Source organism: Micromesistius poutassou (assembly GCF_964030765.1).
Source record: "Micromesistius poutassou genome assembly, chromosome: 5".
Taxonomy (NCBI): Eukaryota; Metazoa; Chordata; class Actinopteri; order Gadiformes; family Gadidae; genus Micromesistius; species Micromesistius poutassou.
The window spans coordinates 1,854,587-1,875,173 of record NC_140275.1 but is presented as its reverse complement, the minus strand read 5'-3'; the positions used below and the strand labels follow the sequence as shown (position 1 = coordinate 1,875,173).

Genomic DNA, 20,587 nt, shown 5'->3' with positions numbered 1-20,587 from the left:
GTGTCGGGGGCTGCCGCGGTCTCTGACCCTCTCTGACCCCTCCCTCTCTCCGCAGATCGAGCGTGACAAGGGCTCCAACCTGGCCTTCATGTTCCGCCTGCCCTTCGCCGCCGGACGGGTGTTCAGCATCAGCATGTTGGACACCCTGCTGTACCAGGTGGGTGGGCCTGCTGACCTACTGACCCTAGAGACCCTCTCTGTAGGGGGCGACCTGCTAGAGACCCCTCTCTGTAGGGGGCCAACCTACTGACCCCAGAGACCCTCTCTGTAGGGGGCAGACCTACAGACCCTAGAGACCCTCTCTGTAGGGGGACCTCCCCCTGGGGTCGCAGGTTCCTAGCACATCAAAGACATGTCAGTTAGATTAAGATTGGTTGGTATTTTACATACAAACGTACCAACGGTAAAGACAATCTTAATCTGTATCACACTGTGAGGAGTCCTTATTATAACACGTCTAACACGTCTATGACATGGCCATTCTCAAAGTGGTTCAAGTTCAGTTTGTTCACGCGGCACCCTTTGACATGTCACGTCTTCACGCTCTCCACAGTCGTTTGTGAAGGACTACATGATCCCCATCGCCCGCCTGCTGCTGGGTCTGGACACCACGCCCGGGTCCGGGTACCTGTGTGTGGTGAGTAGGAGAGTCAGGGAGCCCCCAGCGGCCCCCGCCCCCCCCTCCCCCCCCGTCTGTAACGCTGCTCTGGGCTGAATGTTAGCTCGCTGTTCTGACCTGGAATAGCCAGCAGATTTGCTTGCCCATTTCAGTGCCTTTGAATAATGCTTTGACTATGATAATGCTTTCCTACGCATGGACCATGCAAAGTTCCCAATAGAAAACAGATTTGAATTTTAATTGGATTTGACTTTACCCTCAAACAAATGTGAATTGAAATTTAATTGAGATGGAATTGAAATAGAAATGTAATTATAATTTGATATTGAATTAGATTAGATTTGGCCCTGAGGGAGAGTGTGTGACGGAGGTCCGGTTGCTCCATCAGACGACGTGTGTGTGTGTGACAACAGTGTGTGACGACGGTGTGTGTGACAACAGTGTGTGACGACGGTGTGTGACGACGGTGTGTGACGACGGTGTGTGACGACGGTGTGTGTGACAACAGTGTGTGACGACGGTGTGTGACGACGGTGTGTGACGACGGTGTGTGACGACGGTGTGTGACGACGGTGTGTGATGACGGTGTGTGTGACGACGGTGTGTGTGACAACAGTGTGTGACAACAGTGTGTGACAACAGTGTGTGACGACGGTGTGTGACGACGGTGTGTGACGACGGTATGTGACGACGGTGTGTGATGACGGTATGTGTGACGACGGTGTGTGTGACGACGGTGTGTGTGACGACGGTGTGTGTGACGACGGTGTGTGTGTGACGGAGCTCCGGTTGCTCCCTCAGATGAAGGTGACGGAGGAGGACCTGTGGATCCGGACGTACGGCCGCCTGTTCCAGAAGCTGTGCTCGTCCAGCGCTGAGATCCCCATCGGGATCTACCGCACCGAGTCCCACATGTTCTCCACCTCAGAGGTGAGGCAGACCCCCCCCGCCGCCGGCTGACCCCCCCGCACTTCACTGTTCATCCCTTCATCTCTTCTGTTTTCACCATTGTTCATGATTTCACCAGTGTTCATGATTTCACCATTGTTCATGTTTTCACCATAGTTCATGTTTTCACCATAGTTCCTGGTGGCTCAGCATGTGTCTCAGGAGGTAGAGCATTCAACCATGAATGGGTGAATGTCAGGCGATATTGTACAGAGCTTTGAGTGGTCAGAAAAGCGCTGTATAAATGCAGTCCATTTACCATTCATGTGTTCCATTGTCTCAGTTTCTTTGCTGTCTTATTTTCCTATGTTCCTCCACCCGTTTTCTTCCATTCCCTCCTCCCTGCTCCTTGTTCACCACTCAGTTCCTTTGTTTTCCTCCTACCACCCATCTGAACCTCATGTCGTCTGGATATTTCATTTATTCCCGACCTCAGTTCAGGCTGGCTGCGTGCCAGGCCAGCACCCTGTTGGTGTATCAAGCGGTTTGGTCCTGACCCAGGGTCAGTTTGAACGGGGACTCACTCTGCTCCATTGCATACAGGCTGCGCTGTATAACGGAACAGCATTATTTACACAACAGTGAAGGGGAAGCCGTCCTGTCTCCCTGTTTGCAAATAATTGATGCGTTACGTCACAAGCTATCCTCAGGAAAAGTTTTTTGCTGACGATAGCACGCATGTTTCATCCTGTCTTCTTGTATGTTTGCTTTGTCTGTTTGTCCTCCCTCGTTGTTCACAGAACAGAGGTCGCTTCCCCAAGGTAAGAGAGCATGTCGTGACTTTAATGTTTTCCTGTCAGCTGTCAGCTGGGTGTAGTGCACCGAAACAGCAACCCAGCTCAACACTGTGTTTCCCTTTCACCAACATGGCTGGCTGCACACGCAGCCAGGGGGCAGTACACCCCACTGTTGTCATGAACTTCTGCGGCCACATCAGCGTTGTCAGTGTTTAAACAGCATCGTACTGCCAGATTCTGCCTGATGATGTAGTGATCATTTGGTGTTCCTGGTGGTGAATGTGTTAGTTTGTCTTTCTTTTGTATATGAATGTAATATAGCTAATGTTTGTTTGCAGTGTCATTCTATTATCACTGACTCAAAGACTATAATTTGACAAGATAAATAAAGAATTGTCCCTCTTGTAATTCTAAGAAAGGTGAGATGGCTTGCTTTAGTTAACTAACTAAAAACGTTATGATTTATAAACTTGGCTTTCGTGTTTCAGTTGTTCATCAATGAACCTGCAAGTGATTCAACTTAACTTATCGTTTCTAATATTTTTAATGATCTTTTTAACAATATGAAAAATGATTAAGTCATTAAATTAACGATAATAATCCTAATGAGAGGGGATAGTATGCGGCAAGATTTGTCAGGGGACATCACATCAATTGGAAGCATCCTTCTGCTATGATTACAGAAAAATCAATTCTCACTAATTGGGATATTAGAGGCTACATGCATCTGATAGAAAAGCCTGGTGCATCTACTAATGGAAATCTAAGTGCAAACAAATCCTAATTTATGACCCAAATCCACCCTTTAAAAGATACATCACTCTTAGATCCAAGTCTTATTCTAATCAAAGGGTATTAACCCCATGGTATGTTATGGATGTGCTATCGCTGGCTTTTGGGATTAATGCAGTTAACGGCACAACCAATCCTCGCCGTCTTGTCAGTCGTGTGTCTGTTGTCTGTGCTTTCTGCCCACTGGTTGCCCGCGCCTAGCTGCTGTGAGGTTGTCCAGTGACCTGTCTCTGTGATAACGACCCTTGTGCATTACCTAACGCATGCCCTAACTCTAACTAGTACTATTCCACTGCTACAGAGGCTTTTACACCCTTTGACACACGCACACACGCACACACGCACACACACACACACACACACACACACACACACACACACACACACACACAGACACATACACGCACACAAACACACACACACACACACGCACAAGCACAACTACACAGACACACACACACATGCACAGACACAGATGCACACACAGACGCACAAGCACACACATACATACACACACACACCCCTCCACTTCACACACACACACAGACAAAACTCAGTCGTTTTCAATCTGCAGCTGCCGACAGGAACACACACACCATCAGTGTATTAACCCTTCCTCCTCCTGCTCCTCCTGCTCCTCCTGCTCCTCCTGCTCCTCCTCCTCCTCCTCCTCCTCTCCCCCTCCCTCTCCTCTCCCCCTCCCTCCCGTCCAGTCCGAGGTGTCCATCAACGTGGAGGCGGGCATGGAGCCGCGGGCGGCGGGGGAGCACCGGCCCTCCACCGACACCTGGAAGGAGAAGACGGCGCACCGCAACTCCACCACCAGCGAGCAGTCGGAGCACCCGCTGCTGCGGAAGAAGAGCATGCAGTGGGCGCGCCGCCTCAGCAGGAAGACGGTGAAGCCGGCCAGCCGCGCCGAGCGCATCTCCCAGCAGCGGCTCAGCCTGTACCGCCGCTCCGAGAGGCAGGAGCTGTCGGAGCTGGTGAAGAACCGCATGAAGCACCTGGGCCTGCCCACCGTGGGCTACGGTGAGTGGAGCCCCCTGCTGGCGGCCGGGGGCGTACACACATAGGAGGTCGTAAGGTACCATGTGCTCCCTCTCTCCCCTCACCCCTCACTCTCTCTCCCCCCCCCATCCCTCCCTCTTCTCTTTCTCTTTCGCTTCTCTCCTCACCCCTCACTCCCCCTCTCTCTCCTCACCCCTCCTCTCTCTCTCCTCACCTCTCTCCTCAACTCGCCGTCCTCACCTGTGACCCCTCGCTCTCCATCTCTCTCCTCTCTCCTCACCTCTCGCTCCTCTCTCCTCATCCCTCATCCCTCCCCCCTCCCTTCTCCCTCCTCACCCCTTCCTCTAGCTCCTCACCCCTCCCTCTCTCTCCTCACCCCTCTCTCTCACCCCTCTCTCTTTCTACTCTCTCCCCCCTCCAGAAGTGAAGCTTCTTTACATAACTTTAGATTCCTCTATCCTTCTGCCCAGTGGCAGCAGGTCACACACTGTAGATCCTGTAGCTTGTAGTTATCCTCTAGTCTGCATGACAGAACGTGTTTCAGAGCACATTCCAAGCAACAAGTCTTGCAAATTGTACCTTTAAGAAGACAGATGTTCAGACCAATAATACCAAGATTTGGATAATATTATGCTGGATGTTTACTGCAATTAAAACCTAATGTTTCACACAGATATGGTTCTCATGATACTATTTTAGATTGGAATGTGATTGATTATAACAATATAACAATATTAAAAATGTTTGCACTAAATCATCCATTTCAACCCAATCATCGCACTGCCTGTTCAAACAAAGCATTGCCATGACTGTTGTCCATCCCCTCCACGAGACCCTTCACTCCACGACTAACCCTCTCACAGCCGCCCCCCCCCCCCCCCCCCCCCATTAACCCTCTCATAGCCATGACATCACCACCCAACTACTGCTGCTCTCACGACACTCATTCCCCTCCTCATCATCATCACGTACGGCCCCTCGAAGCATGAAGGAATGCAGGAGGAGCATTAAACCTCAGGGTTCCCTCCATCGAGGCTGAGCGCTTTCCTCTCACTCCCCCTGATAGTAAGACAGAAACACTCCCGCCGCTGGGCCTCAGCGGTTCCTTTGAACGCTCCGCACGATGAGCCATGATCTCCGCGGTGCCGTTGAGTCAGACCCTTTGAAAAGGAAGGGTTCTGGAAGACCCTGCATGTCTTCCTGTCCCCCTGCATCGCTGCATGGCTCGTTCTGCATCTCTCCTCACCTCTGACCCCCCTTCACCCATCTTTGCAAACTGCACAAACTGCATTCCCCAGCCTGGCTGATCTGTGTTCTCTTTTTCCTCCTCTCTCTCTCTACTGATCTCCCTTCGCTTCGCCCTGTAGAGGATGTGTCTAACCTTACTGCGAGCGATGTCATGAACAGGGTAAATCTAGGATATTTGCAAGGTAATTTGTGTGCATATATTTATATATGTTTTAAACACACCGTAAGGCGTGTTCACTTTTGTTGGGGGGGGGGGGGGGTTAAAACATGTGCCATTAAGTGCCTTTTGGTGCCTTTTAGTGCCTTAATGTCTATCTATATATAGTGCTACCTGTGCTGTCTATATATAGCCTTCCATAGAAAAAACTCACTTAAGATACCATTTTTTAATTTGTCATATTGCAATATTTTGCAATTCTACGCCTGTAGACTAGACCCATGTGTTCATGGGGGTTTGTCACCGATATTATTGTAATATGGGTACGAACGGAAGCAGCTAAGGCTAACGTTAGGACATGCACATGAAACAAGCAGGCTTGTTTGACGTTGACCATACCTTACTGTTGCTAAGAGTTGCAGGCCATTTCAGAACACCCATACACAGAGAGGACCCGAGCGCCAGGTCAGCCGGTCCCATGCACGGCCATCTGCTGCATGACGCTGCCAGCGCCCGTGTGTTTATGCGTGTGTGTTTGAGCACGCGTATAGGGGTGTGTGTGTGTGTGTGTGTGTGTGTGTTTTTGTGGATGTGGTTTATGTGTGGTGTGTGTGCGTGCGCTTGTGTAAGTGTGTTGTATTTGGTGTGTGCGTGCACTTGTGTAGATGTGTTGTGTGTGCGTGCGCTTGTGTAGATGTGTTGTATGTGGTGTGTGTGTGCTTGTATGTATGTGTTGTATATATACAGCTTGTGTGTATGTGTTATATGTGTGCTTATGCGTGTGTTCTTGTGTGTATGTGTTGTATCTTGTATGTGCGGACTGGTGTAAGTGTGTGTGCGTGTGTGCAGGCTGGTGTACGTGCGTGTTTGGTGTGTGTGTGTGCTGGTCTGTATGTGCGGGCTGGTGTGTGTGTGTGTGTGTGTGTATGTGTGTCTCAGTGGAGGTTGATGGATGAACCCTCCACACTCCAGAATATCTGTGTCTCCGTGTCGCTGTGCATCGTGGTGGCGCCCGGCCGGGCCCTCAGGGGCCCGCCTGCTGTTCTTACGCTGAACCTCAGAGTCGGCGTGGAGCAGAGGGCATCCAGCCCGGAGGTCGAAGGTCAATCACAAAAGAGCCCATCCTAGTACCAGGTCCTCCTTCACTGGGAGTAAGGCACACATAGTGGACTTACCGTCGTAGCAAAGGGTCTGTTTGCTGTAGGATCACGGTGTTAAGATACTCCTACGGTACCAGGAACACCAGCTGCTTCCGGACCACAGTCTGGCCTCTGGGTCCCTCTGTGACCGGGGCCTTCGACCCGCCCGCCTCTCTGCTCTCTGCTCCGCCCCGGGGGGGTGGTTTGAGTCGCACTGTCGCGGTCTTGTCCAGGTGATGGATGCATGCTCATATCGTCTCACTGTGGCCTTCTCCATCGTCTCCAGAGCGTGGGAGGCAGGGGGGGGTGGGGGGGGGGGGGGGTATGCGTGGGATTCAGGGCTGATTTCTCTGCCGTTGGCATGGCAACGTGATGGCTCGTGTCGTGTCGTTGCCAGCGGCGACTGGATTGCGTGCCGTGGGGTCGGGATGTGCGTTGAGGTCCGCTGTGACCCCTATGAGCGCGCGGGGGGGTGTCGCGTGCATGCAGAGAGGTCATGGAGCTGCGCATGCCAGGGGGTGTCGGCTTGTGGCGAGCAGCATGGGCCTCCCCCCCCCCCCTCTCTCTCTCTCTCTCTCCCCCCTCTCCCCCCCGGTTACCAGCCATGCCGTGTCAGTAACAGTCAGCCCTTCTCTCTCCCACCCGCCCGGCTTTGTAAAGGGGGACCAGCAGGTGGGTGCCTCTAGTGACTCATATCACCTGCCCTCTCTCCCTCGCTCGCCCTACCTGCCTAGCAACCTACCTACCTAGCAACCTACCTAGCAACCAAGCAGCCGAAACGAGGGAGTTTGTGCTGCTGCAGGGAACGGTTTAGTAGACATTCACATACACAAACACACACACACACACACACACACAGAATCACACACACACAAAGAGAATCAGACACACCTACGCACAGACTCGCAAGCACAATGAACACATGGAAACACATACACACATGTATACACATACGTATACACACACACACACACACACACACACACACGTATACACACACTGACTCATACACACTCAGACTCGCACAAAAGCAATAAATTGTTCCAGAACATTGGTTACTATTGAGAGGCTGATAGAAGATGTTGTTCACTGAAATGATCTCCGTTTTAAATTAAAGGCACTCCTTAGAAACGAATGGATAAATAATCAACGACAGATTACCAACGTTTGATCTTGGCCCTAATTAATTCCGATGGTTAAAGAACAAAGGCCCCGTGGACGGTGGTGTTCTCAACAGCTGTGTTAGTAGCGCTACACAGCGGTCCAAGAGCGCCTACTTCTCCCCACCGGTTAAACAGACCGTTAGCCGGCTAATGTAGCGTGTAATGGACCAGCCCATGGTGCCTGGGGGGGTGGGGTTGGGGGTTGGGGGGGGGGGTGTGGTTGGGCGGGGGTGCTCCGGAGCAGCTGGGAAGGCCCTGACCATGTCTCTGTTGCAGATGAGATGAACGACCACCAGAACACGCTGTCCTACGTGCTCATCAACCCTCCTCCAGACACCCAGCTGGAGCTCAACGACATCGTGTAAGAGACGTGCTGACCTGACTCTAGTTTACTCTAGTTAACGCTACTCTACTGTGGTGAAGGAGTTTACACCAACTATACTGTAGTGAAGGAGACACAGCTAAACTTTACTCTACTTTAGTTAACTAGACGCCGCTAACTGTACTCTGTACTGTAGTTAAGATACAGATGCAGGTAGGGGTTAGACAGCACAGAGACAGGTCATTAAGGAGCAGGTAGGGGTTAGACAGTACAGAGACAGGTCATTAAGGAGCAGGTAGGGGTTAGACAGTACAGAGACAGGTCATTAAGGAGCAGGTAGGGGTTAGACAGTACAGAGACAGGTCATTAAGGGAGCAGGTAGGGGTTAGACAGTACAGAGACAGGTCATTAAGGAGCAGGTAGGGGTTAGACAGTACAGAGACAGGTCATTAAGGAGCAGGTAGGGGTTAGACAGCACAGAGACAGGTCATTAAGGAGCAGGTAGGGGTTAGACAGCACAGAGACAGGTCATTAAGGAGCAGGTAGGGGTTAGACAGCACAGAGACAGGTCATTAAGGAGCAGGTAGGGGTTAGACAGCACAGAGACAGGTCATTAAGGAGCAGGTAGGGGTTAGACAGCACAGAGACAGGTCATTAAGGAGCAGGTAGGGGTTAGACAGCACAGAGACAGGTCATTAAGGAGCAGGTAGGGGTTAGGGTTAGGTAGGGGCTATCCATAGAGCTGCTCTGAGTCCATAGAGCTGCTCTCTGGATCCATGCTGTGATCGCGTCCCACCTGCAGGTACATCATCCGGTCCGACCCGCTGGCCCACATGCCGGACGAGACCCCGGTGGGCCCGGCCCCGGGCGGCAGGAACCAGCAGGAGTTCGGCACAGAGACCAGAGACGAGACCCACCTCTGAGCCGTCGGACCCCCCCACCCCCCGGGCCCCCGCTCAGACGGAGGCGCCGCGGAGACAACACCACCCTGAAGCACCGATCCCGGACACTTTGGCTTTGTTCCCCATCCCAGATTGAGGCAGGGCGACTCCTCAGAAGGAGGCGCGTTCATGGATTCTGGCCTTAACGCACGAGGAGTCGTGTGTGTGTGTGTGTGTGTTGGTGTGTCGCTGTGTGCGGTGGTGAGACGTCGATTTAACTGAGCTGCTAGTGAAGGATGAAGAGTGCCTCGTCATCATCACCACCACGTCCTTTTGACTCTCGAGAACGTCTCACGGTAGAAAACGCACCTTGACTCACTTGATCAGTAACTCACCTTGTGACTCCCCTCAGTCACGTTTCATTCTCTCCGCTCCTCCCTCCTAAAGGAGAACCAGACCCACATGGTTCCTCGTCGCCTGCTGATTAAGAGGTTATGTGACACACCTGTCTTCTGCTTACTCAAAATGAACTGAGGGGCGTCTGGAGAAGGACTACAACCCGACTCACCTCAATAACTCACCTTATCACTCAATAATTCACTTTATTACCACACAATAACTCACCTTGTTATCTCTCAACAACTCACCTTATCACTCACATAACTCATCTAATTATCATTCTCAAAACTCCCCTTATTATCAGTCAAGAACTCCCCCAATAGCTCCCCAGAACTCTTTACCACACAATATCTCCCATTATCACTCTCAATAACGCACCTTACCACTCTCCAGGGCTCACCTTCGGATCACTCTGAACAGCCCATGTTAAACCAGTTCACCCAAACACTAATAATAACTCACTCTATCACTCAAAAACTCACTCTCCAGACTCTCCAACACTGATAATAATTAACCAACACAAAGTAGAGAGACGAGTTAGACATGAAAAAAAAAACGTCCAAAGCAAAAAATAAGCAAAGGAAGCTTTGTTTTGTAACATGCATGTACTCCCGATCCGTGTTCCCTGGGCTCCGTCTCGTGTTTTAGAGGAGGCTCAGGAGACAACTGTTTATATCATGTGGGAGAATCGTATCGGTGAACATAGAGCGCCTTTCAAGTGACCCGTCAAAGTGTGGAAGTGTGATGGGATTGTGATATGCAAATAGCCAACAATTTAATAACAACTGTAGGCATCCAAAGTGGATTGCTGTAAATTCATAGTTGTGAGACATAGTTGTGAGACATTTTTATATTTAAAAAAGCGAATTAATATGTAACGCACATGATCAGAAAGGCAAATTGTTAAATGTTAAACTAGAGCCTTAAATAGCAGAGAGTTAAAAAAAATAAAAGTATTAATATGGATTTAAACTGTTATAACATAAGCTATTTTAAACGTTCTTTGGACCCTAAATGATAACACCAGGTAATAGTTAGTGCTTTGTTGACTATCAAACGACTATTAACTATTACTAACTATAATATATTGCTATTCTACTGAAGTCTAAAGAACGGATGTCAGAAATCCTGCGGGGAAACTTGATGGAAGTCCTCCATATCACATTTATAGGGAAACTCCAAAACGTTAGAGGTAATAACCTTCTCCATATCATAGTTATCAGATCAAAAGAACTACATTTTCTAGAGAAATTCATATATTTCTACATGTTAAAAGATGGCAAAAGAAAATATTGTATCCTCCAATTTTTATTTATATATTGATTTATATAACTATATAACTGGTTCTCCTTTGGACAGATGGTTTTATCACCGTGTAAGCTAACTTGATTTAATCTCTATGAGCACAATTTCTACGATGTAACGGCGTCGTGAATTCTTTTTCACGGTTGAGTTGGAGTTTAGTGTAAAGGATTGTTGAATTTATTTATTGTAAATGTACACATTTGTATCTATTCGTGCCATCCTTTGACCTCATATCCAGCTTTGTAAATATATCACCAACTCGTTATTTGCCACAACACCGACTTTGTCCTCATATGGGTGTACAGAATATTTATTATTTAAATTGGGCAAAGGAATAGTTTACTTCTGAATATCTTTATAACGCCATTTTCTAACTCTTCAAATACGTAACGTTGCAGTGTGCCTGGTCTGCCCAAACGGTTTTGCACGGAGAGTGACAGAAAACGTCCACGTCCATCAGTGACCCTTGAGACCCAATGTTAGAGGCAACGGCTTGAGGGGGAGACTGTGTCCATGTATGTTCATTCAAGCCTTTCTTTTTGAATTCGATGCTTTCCATTCGACGGAGCGAGTTAACGTGGTCAAGAGCGATGACATCATGACATCATCACCGTTCCGTTTGACCTGCGGGTTGCGTTTAGGGTCAGGAGGTTGACGAGAAAACAGAACTTGAACTACTTTTGCACTACGCTCTGTTGGGGGACGCACAGAGTGAACAGCATGACCCTTTAATCTGAATCTGGATGCTGATCTAGACGTATCCCACCGTCCCTATGCCCCACCTGACGGCCAAGTGGCGGACTAATAACCCCTATGCGCGGCTGTGAGTCCCAGCGACGACCGGGGACAGACGCAGAACGCTAGAGACCCACGCTACGGTGTTTGTCGTTTCACTGTTGTCGCTACTTGTCTTTGACTGTATATATACACACATGGTATGCGGTACACCTGGTGCCAGGATGTTTACAGGTGCAGCGAAAGACGGAGCATGACCTCATCACGAGGAAGGACGCCTCGTCATGTGACCGGGAGCATCCTGGGCTATAACCCCCCCCACCCCCTCTGATTAACCCATTAAGCCATATGGGCCAAACTTCCTTAGAGTATCCTATCTATACTGTAATACCACAAGGGGCATGCAAACACTAAAGAGCATGTTTTGATATACAGCCTGCCAAGAACGACATGTCGGTCACTACCGTGGACCACGGCTACTGCTTGTGTTTTATAACCTTGTCCTCTGATACTGTGTATTACCATGGATGCACTGTGCATGCCGTGTGGTCGTGTCCCCATGTTTACCTTTCTCCCCATCATGTTTCTAAGTCATCGTTCAAAAGGTTGATCATTTTGTACTATTTATATGAAGTCGGTGCACTTCACACTACAAGCAGAACATGAACAAATAAAAAGCTGCATGCAGCCGTATATATTGAACAAAAAATGATATTTTATGTATTTCCTCCTTCGAGTGACATGATCAACATTAAAATCATCAAGTGAATAGATCTGGTGGTGAGTGTGGTTTTGATTGGCGTCTGATTGGTTTTCATGCAACTTATTTAAATGCCTATATATAATTCACAGGAGAGTCAAAGATAATCGTCAATACTATCTTTGACTCTCCACCAAGATTGTTAAATATGCAACAATACCTGTTGATGCAAACACAGCTTTTTTGTGGCAAATATTGCTTTCACTTTAAAAGTGCAGCAGGCAAGAACGAGACTGCCTCAAAACGAGGAACGCCCCCATGACATAGGCCCCTCCCACTAAACAAAACGAAGAACACCCCCTGCCATAAGACCCTCCCACCAAACGAAGAACGCCCCATGCCCTAAGCCACTCCCACCGCAAAACAACGAAGAACGCCCCTAAGCCCCTCCCATCACACAAAACGAAGAACGCCCCATGCCCTAAGCCCCTCCCACCAAACGATGTCCAATCGTGCATGATTAGTAACATGATACATTTCCTGATTAGTAGCTACAAAACGAGCCTCATTGGCTGTTTATAAGTCGGCGGGTTGAACCATTTGTGGGCGTAACATCCTCGTAGAATTACAAACAAATAGATGCAGAACATAAATAGTTTACAGATAGCCTCTGGAATGGGGAGGACTAATCAGATATTTGGAGTTGATTGTTTTACACAAATATTGCCCACTGGCCCTTTAACAATATTTTGAAGCTGGATCTACCAGGAGTATTGACTTCATAGTCAATACAGAAGGTTCATTCTGAACTTCCCACCGGAGGACCGCCCTAGCGGCCGTCTCCCCCCTGTTGCTTGGGGCTCCGCTTGTTGAGATGCGTTCGTTTCCACCGGTTTCGGGTCCAGCGGCCCCGGTTCTGGACCACTTCGTGGAGCAGATCCTCGTACCCCATTACAGGTGTTCCCTGACCCCCACCGGTGGACGGCCCCCTCCGGCCGACAGCGCTGATCCTCCGGCCGAGCGGACGCGGCTCCCCGCGGTCACGGTGACCGCCCTCCCTCGGACCTACGTGGGTCTCGTCGCTCGACAGAGAGCACATCAACGTCCCAGCGTTTAGTTTGGAGCGGGTGTTGTCATCGACTGTTAAATCTTCTCCACAAAGTGCTCCGGGAGTCGCTGGACTCGGGACAGAGCGTCTCGACTCCACACGGACATCAGTGGTGTCCTGCTGTGAGGCAGAAGGTGACGTGTGAGACACGGCCAACGTTTTGCGTCCACTGGCGCCCCCTAGTGGCAACATCTCGGTAGTTGGAGATGTGCGCGCTGCACTGCAACCCTGTGTGTCGGCAGCCACAGAACCGTCCCCTGAATCACTAACGCCGCCCCCTGGTGGTTCATGGTGGTACACCCGAGACATCCAGACGCTCTCTGTTCCAAGTTTGCGCTCGTTTTCTCGTTGGTGCCCACCGGTGTGTTGGGTCAAAACGTTTGCCCCCTCACCCTGGCCCCCGGGGGTCCCTTTGCCCTCGCGTTGAGCTGCACTCAGAGGCCAGGATGAGACCCTGCTCATGACATCACCAGTCCTTGACCTCTGACCCGGACCTCGGTCGGCGATGTTAGCTTCCTGTCTGGACGGGACGTCGCCGATGCTGAGGTAGGGCGTTTCCTCTGAGTAGACGGAGACGTGAGGGCGGCGCTGGTCAGCGTACCTCTGGCCGTCCTCTTGGGGACTGGTTCCCCGACCCCCCCACTCCATCTCCACCTCCAGTCCTACGTGGGGTTCTGCTGGGGTCTGGGTCTGCTCTGGCTGGAAGGGATTCGCCTCACTTTGTTGCACTCCGGGTGAAACTTTCAAGCTGGAGGAATCTTTCTCAGAGGGTAAAACTTCCACTCCGGGGGGATCTTTCACTCCAGGTGAAACTATCCCACTGGGTGAAGCCTTCCCACCTGAATCTTTAACTCTAGCTGAATCTTTCCTACCGGATGAAACTGAAACTTTCACACCGGTTGAAAATTTCCCAGAAAGTGAATCTTTCCCACCGGGTGAATCTTTCCCACCGGGTGAATCTTTCACTCCCGGTGAATCTTTCACTCCCGGTGAATCTTTCACTCCGGGTGAATCTTTCCCAGCGACACTAAAAGGCGACGTTGACAGCACGGCGTTGGCAGACTTTGCCCTGACGGTCGTGGAGTTAAACGTCAAGTCCATTGGCTCAGAGGGAGGTCTGGGCTGCCGTGATTGGCCGGATCGCTCCACATCAGGGTCCTCTTCTGCCAAGGGTCCCGCCTTCACGGCTCTGTTCCTTCGCTTCCTCCCGTAGAGGCCCCCCATGAAGCAGAGCAGCCCCAGCAGAGCACACAGGGGCACTGTGGAGAGAGAGAGAGAGAGAGAGAGAGAGAGAGAGAGAGAGAGAGAGAGAGAGAGAGAGAGAGAGAGAGAGAGAGAGAGAGAGAGAGAGAGAGAGAGAGAGAGAGAGAGAGAGAGAGAGAGAGAGAGAGAGACGTTGTTACATTTAGCAGAGGAGGCTGTTCTCCAAAGTGACCTACAAGTGAGAACATAGATCTTCAACATCAGAGTAGCTAGAGAAAAGTTGTTGTTTAGAAAACAGAAAAGAGTGCAGAGCCACTTTCAGACTCAGAAATACTTGTATTTACTATGTATATATACTATGTATTTACACTTACATTAACATTCAGGGCATTTATCAGGTGCTTTTATCCAAAACGACTTACAATAAGTACATTTTTCAGAATAAAGTGTAATTTCTTTATATATATACAGTATAAATAGTATTTCTGAAAGTGAATCTACACTCTTTACCAACTACTTTTGTATTTCTGGTAAAGCAAAAGTGCTCTCTAAAGTCCACAACAGTTTCCACATCTCTAAAGTCTCTAATCATCTCTAAAGTCTCTAATCATCTCTAAAGTTTCACACCAACTGTACAGCTCGACAAAATGGCCGTCCTGACGTGTAACTGACTCTTTATTTGGCGAGCGTTCGTTAAGCGCCGCCCGCAGACATCAAACCCAGCCTACCCATCACCCCGTACAGCACGGCGGCCGGGTTGTTCAGCTCAGCGGGCCGGAGGTTGGTTGCCATGGAAGTCCCCGGTGGCGATGATGTCATCAGCGGTAGAGCAGAGAGTGACGGCCGAACCGATGACGAGGACGACGATGATGATGAAGGTGTGGTGTCCCCACACGCAGACACGCCCCACACAGATCGACCCCGGAGGTGTGTTGGAGTGCTACAGGTGACCTCGTTCTCCTGCTCCAGCAACGACCGGTTCTTCAGATCTGAGATACGGGGGATCACGACGTCACCGATGATTTCCTGCCCCGTACTTACGTGACCGCACCAGGGCCGTAGCCCGGGTTTGGAAACAGTGGGGTTATGGGGCTGTGCCAGGCACCAGCAAATGTCACTCACGGTGGACACAAAGTAACAAGTCTCAACTGAATTCAAAATTTACTCATTATCAGATAAGTAAGTATGTACATATATAAGTAAGTATGCAGGTTTGTATTCATTTTTTATCCGGACCTCTGTGACCTCATAGCTGGCAACGCGCATGGACTTCACACTCCACCCTTTGACTGCTTAATGTTTTAACTAAACCTTACATTTCTATTTACCGATATACTGAACTGATGTGAATCTGATGGGGACTATGAGCCTAGACTGACGTGATGGTCTAGAACAGGGTTCTGAAGCGCTCCTAGGCTGAATGTGTGAACTGGCGACACAGGCCGCATTTGGACCATGATGTCTTCTGATGATTCTGTGATGAACCACACACACACACACACACACATGTTGAGCATCACATGACCTGAACCGCAACACACCTCTGATGAGGTCCACAGAGTCCGCCGCCCCGCAGGAACAGTCCCAGGGGTTCCCCGCCAGCCTCCACACAACGGAGGTCCCGACCGAGCCCAGGATCAGGGGCGAGACCCGGGTCAGCCGGTTCCTGGACAGATCCAGGGACCCCAGGAGGCTCTGGAGGCGGAAGCTCCCCGGATCAACCGCTCGGATCCAGTTCCTGGACAGGTTGAGCCTGGTGAGGCCCTGCAGCCCGCCCAGGGTGGACTCGCTCAGGACCTCGATGTGGTTCCCCACCAGGCTGAGGTCCTTGAGGGCAGGGGAGGCGTCTGGGCTGAACCAGGCCGGGTCTATCTGGGTCAGGGCGTTCTCGTCCAGGATGAGGGTCTGGAGGCTCTGGAAGGAGACCAGGGCTCCTGGGGCCATCCCCGTCATGTGGCCCTTGATGGTGAGTCGGGTGATGTTCACCAGGCTCTCGCTGAGGAGCATGGTGGAGTTGATGCCTCCCAGGTCTGGGATCAGCACCACCAGCGATGAGTACCCAGCGCTGAAGACTGGAGGGGCGTAGAATCATTAAATCACTCATTAAGTCATTAAGTCATGTACCATGGCAGTGGTATATGAATTAATGACAGAGATAAACGTTTAAAGCAACCAATGTTTTTATATCTCAACTCATCCAATCATGTTATCACTGTCATATCATTAACTTGTATACCATGACAGTGGTATATGAAATTAGTTAATGAGTTAAAAGATAAATGTTTAAAGCAAATGATTTGTTTTTTGCTCTTAACTCATTCAATAATTTACTTGTGTAGCATAGTCATGGGGTATTTGAGTGAATAATATCAATCAATTAAATCTTGTAATTTACTAATACAATAGTATAAGTAAATTATGTTGAAATAAACGATAAAACATAAAGCAACTGATTAACAAAAATGACTAAAAATGATATGGGTTAGGGTTAGTCGTAATAGTTAGTTCTATTTATTAATATATAAATATAGAATATATATAGGTAAAAACACAAGTGTTCTTCCATTATGGAACACAACACCACTATACAAACTAGTAACACAATGTAACATTTGACACAATGCTGTTAATGAAATGAAGAGACGACCCCCGGGGTCTTACCTGTTGGTATCTCCTGGCAGATGAGCGTTTGGCCGTCGGCAATACAGGCCTGACCCACGGCCAGATGTTCACACAGCAGCCACAGAGCCACGCCGTACACCACCACTGTAGGGATGCAGCGTCCTCAGGTTAGACTCACCTTCACACGTTTGGATTTAAAGGTATATCTGTGATGTCAACTAACTTACCGAGCATAGTCGTTTCAGAAAGTGTCGTTTTCAAAGACTCATGAGCCTAGAGTGGAGGTATCAGGAGACAATGTTGTTGACCGACAAGTACGATAAACCTGTGAACCTCCAGCCGAGATTAAAGTGCAGGTAACCATAGCATCTGCTTGTTGTTGGATGGGCTTTGCTATGGGGATGGTCAAGGTAAGAGTACCGCTGTTCCAGTTGGTTAATGGTGTGAGGGTTAAGAGTAGTCAAATCACAACAAACCGCATTGTGGAGGTTGACTTTCAAATTCCCCTTTTGGAAAGACGATTGATTTGTTTGACAATTTAAAAAAAAGTCTTTACTAACTTTAGAAAAGATAACACTGAGGAAAAATGTTATGCCACTGGTCACGAGCAAAAAGTGACAAACAGACCGATTAAGTGAATGTCTGACATTAAGTAAAATGTCAAATCAACTAAGTGGCCAACGAGGAAGTGATTCACACAAAGCATCAAATAAAACCATGAGAAAGTATAAAATGAAATGTGTTTATTTACTTGACAGTTTATTATGATTCAGTGCTTCCTCTGAAATATAAATAGATGGTATGGGGTCAGGGCAACAGACTAGGGCACAATAGTGTTAACAAACATGGTGACTGACGCCAATACAATCTTTTAGTGAACATAAAAAGACACGTACAATAAAAAAGATCTATCCCAAAAAATAAAAATAAAAAAATGCAGCAAATTATGAATCAAGTATCTTAGCTTCTTTTGGGGGTTGGGAATACAGCAGTAGTTTAGATGGAGTCAGTATTTTAATCATAGTGTTTGCTCCACTCAAAGCCTATAGGGAGTATTTTTCAAAAATAAAATGCCATATTCATTTCCATCTTGCATTGTATATCGACTTAATAAAAAAAAGGTGAATTCTCCCCACACTGCTTTGCAAAAATGCTGCATCTAAACATAAAAAGCATGGTCTTGACTCTTGAATGTTCAATAAAAAACGTACAAAAGAAAACACTTTTAGATTTCAAACTTATAGGATGTTATGTTTTCTACGATCACATTTTCCAAGACAATTCTTCATTGCCAGATGTATTTTTTGTCATTGTCTTAAGAAGATGAACATTTTATGAGAACCAAGATGGAGACTTTTGACGCAGTGTTGCAAACAAATAAAGTGCACGTGCAACACTCGGGTTGTTCACTAGGCCCACGAAGGGTTTCTAAAAGCACTTGGACATGAACGAAAATTCGAGAGGGAGAGCGAGAGACAAAGAAAGGGAGAAAGAAGATGAGAGAGAGAGAAAGTGACCACATTGTAGTGCTTGACCACACCTTGAGGAATGTTCTTTAATGTTGGTAAATAACCCACTAATCAGGCCACAGCCCTGTCCTTACGACACATGGTACAGCCCTATCCTTACGACACATCGTAAACCCCTGTCCTTATGACACATGGTACAGCCCTGTCCTTACGACACATGGTACAGCCCTGTCCTTACGACACATGGTACAGCCCTGTCCTTACGACACATGGTAAACCCCTGTCCTTACGACACATGGTACAGCCCTGTCCTTACGACACATGGTAAACCCCTGTCCTTACGACATATGGTAAACCCCTGTCCTTACGACACATGGTACAGCCCTGTCCTTATGACACATGGTAAACCCCTGTCCTTACGACACATGGTACAGCCCTGTCCTTATGACACATCGTAAACCCCTGTCCTTACGACACATGGTACAGCCCTGTCCTTACAACACATCGTAAACCCATGTCCTTACAACACATGGTACGGCCCATGGTACACCCCTGTCCTTACGACACATGGTACAGCCCTGTCCTTACAACACATCGTAAACCCATGTCCTTACAACACATGGTACGGCCCATGGTACACCCCTGTCTTTACGACACATGGTACATCCCTTTACAGAATGAGAACCCAACATGCTGATGGCTGGGGCGTGGCACGCTCTGCATCTCGCAGGCGGATGTTGGGATACGGTCGATAGTCGGGGGTGGGTGTGGTTGGTGGGGTAGCTGGTGGCTGGGTGAGTCGGTGTGGTCGGTAGGGCGGGGGGCTGGGATAGGTAGGGTTGGTGGGGTGGTAGAGTGGGGTGGGGGGGGGATAGGGTTGGTGGGGTGGGTGTCAGCTGGAGTGGGGTCAGGGTATTGGGGCGGGGAGTATTTTTTGGAGCATAAGTATACACTGCATGGGGAGAAGCCATTGACACGATGTGTTTATGATTACAATTCAAGTGCCAAGTGGAGACAGAACACGTCAAAGCTCTAGACACCAGAGAAGCGCCGTTATGGAGAAACAAAAGAGACTTTCGCTTGAACTCCACTACACAGAAAGAATAGAAACCAACCTAAACACCAATTATAAACAGCATCATTTCTTTGTACCAAAGCCTACCACTCACCCCTCGCCAAAAGCGAGGTGTCCACAAATAAAGCGTAGTGTGTATCCAACACGAGCGACCTGGAAGTGGTTCTCGACCCACAGCCGGGGCTACATGTTCAGCGTACGTTAAAAAGGCGGGTGAATAAATAGACGACAGAACCACGATGATGCGTGAAAAGGCCAACGTATGTCTGAAGGGCGACCCCAGACACTGAACAACAACGTTCTGAGCAGCAGGTAAGAAGACCCCTCGCGAGGCAAAAGTGGTAATGCCAGCCGAGTGGAACGCCCGGTGCCGCCCTCTCTCCCCGGGTACGGTGGTGGTGGTGGTGGTGTTGTTGTTGTTCGCGCTGTAGAACCAGCAAAACGCCTCTTATAACGGACGCCAACAGCTCCCAGAAACTCAGACTTCTCAGAGAGACAGAGTCACGCAGAGCCACCCTCTCCATCCTTTCTCCCAGCTGGAGGTGGAATATTCAACCCCGTGAGTCGAGAGATGAGGAGGAGGAGGAGAGGACGGCTGCAGCGCTGCATCCGACCGGCTGACCGTGACGATGATGCCCAAACCAACACATACTCCATGTACAAAAAGTAATGTCCACACATGAGCGTTAAAGAAACAAATGCCACATGCTTGATTCGCGGTCGCGGTAGAAAAAAATGAGTCGTCTCAACGTAGACGCCGAGGAGACGGTAAATCGCAATTTAAACGGCATTCCCTTTCATGAGCACTGACCCCTCGACGATACACACACACGCACGCACGCGCACACACACACACACACACAAACAAGCGACCACACACGCACGCTCAACTACGTCATCCGTCACTGTCTTTAACACCTATGGGATTGCCACGTGGTCCGTACGTGCGGACCCCCG

At 49.1% G+C, this 20,587-nt stretch overlaps 2 protein-coding genes across 2 annotated transcripts in view; one reads left to right on the top strand and one right to left on the bottom strand.

Moving 5' to 3' along the window:
* LOC311343939 (potassium channel subfamily T member 1-like) overlaps nt 1-9,056 on the top strand; it is a gene marked incomplete at both ends in the record, with an annotated part of 62,100 nt that extends 53,044 nt beyond the window's left edge. Inside the window, 7 exons of the mRNA XM_084468898.1 lie at nt 56-157; nt 554-637; nt 1,421-1,549; nt 3,810-4,125; nt 5,472-5,534; nt 8,088-8,172; nt 8,936-9,056. Of these exons, the coding sequence (XP_084325024.1) occupies nt 56-157; nt 554-637; nt 1,421-1,549; nt 3,810-4,125; nt 5,472-5,534; nt 8,088-8,172; nt 8,936-9,056 (900 nt within the window). The remainder of the gene's footprint in view (nt 1-55; nt 158-553; nt 638-1,420; nt 1,550-3,809; nt 4,126-5,471; nt 5,535-8,087; nt 8,173-8,935) is intronic.
* A 6,101-nt stretch (nt 9,057-15,157) lies between these two features.
* Nucleotides 15,158-16,471, bottom strand: LOC311343938 (leucine-rich repeat and fibronectin type-III domain-containing protein 4-like; the record flags this gene model as incomplete). Its single annotated transcript, XM_084468897.1, has 2 exons — nt 15,158-15,453; nt 16,006-16,471. 2 exons carry the CDS (start codon nt 16,469-16,471, stop codon nt 15,158-15,160), a joined length of 762 nt encoding a protein of 253 aa, XP_084325023.1.
* Between the last annotated feature and the right edge of the window lie 4,116 nt (nt 16,472-20,587).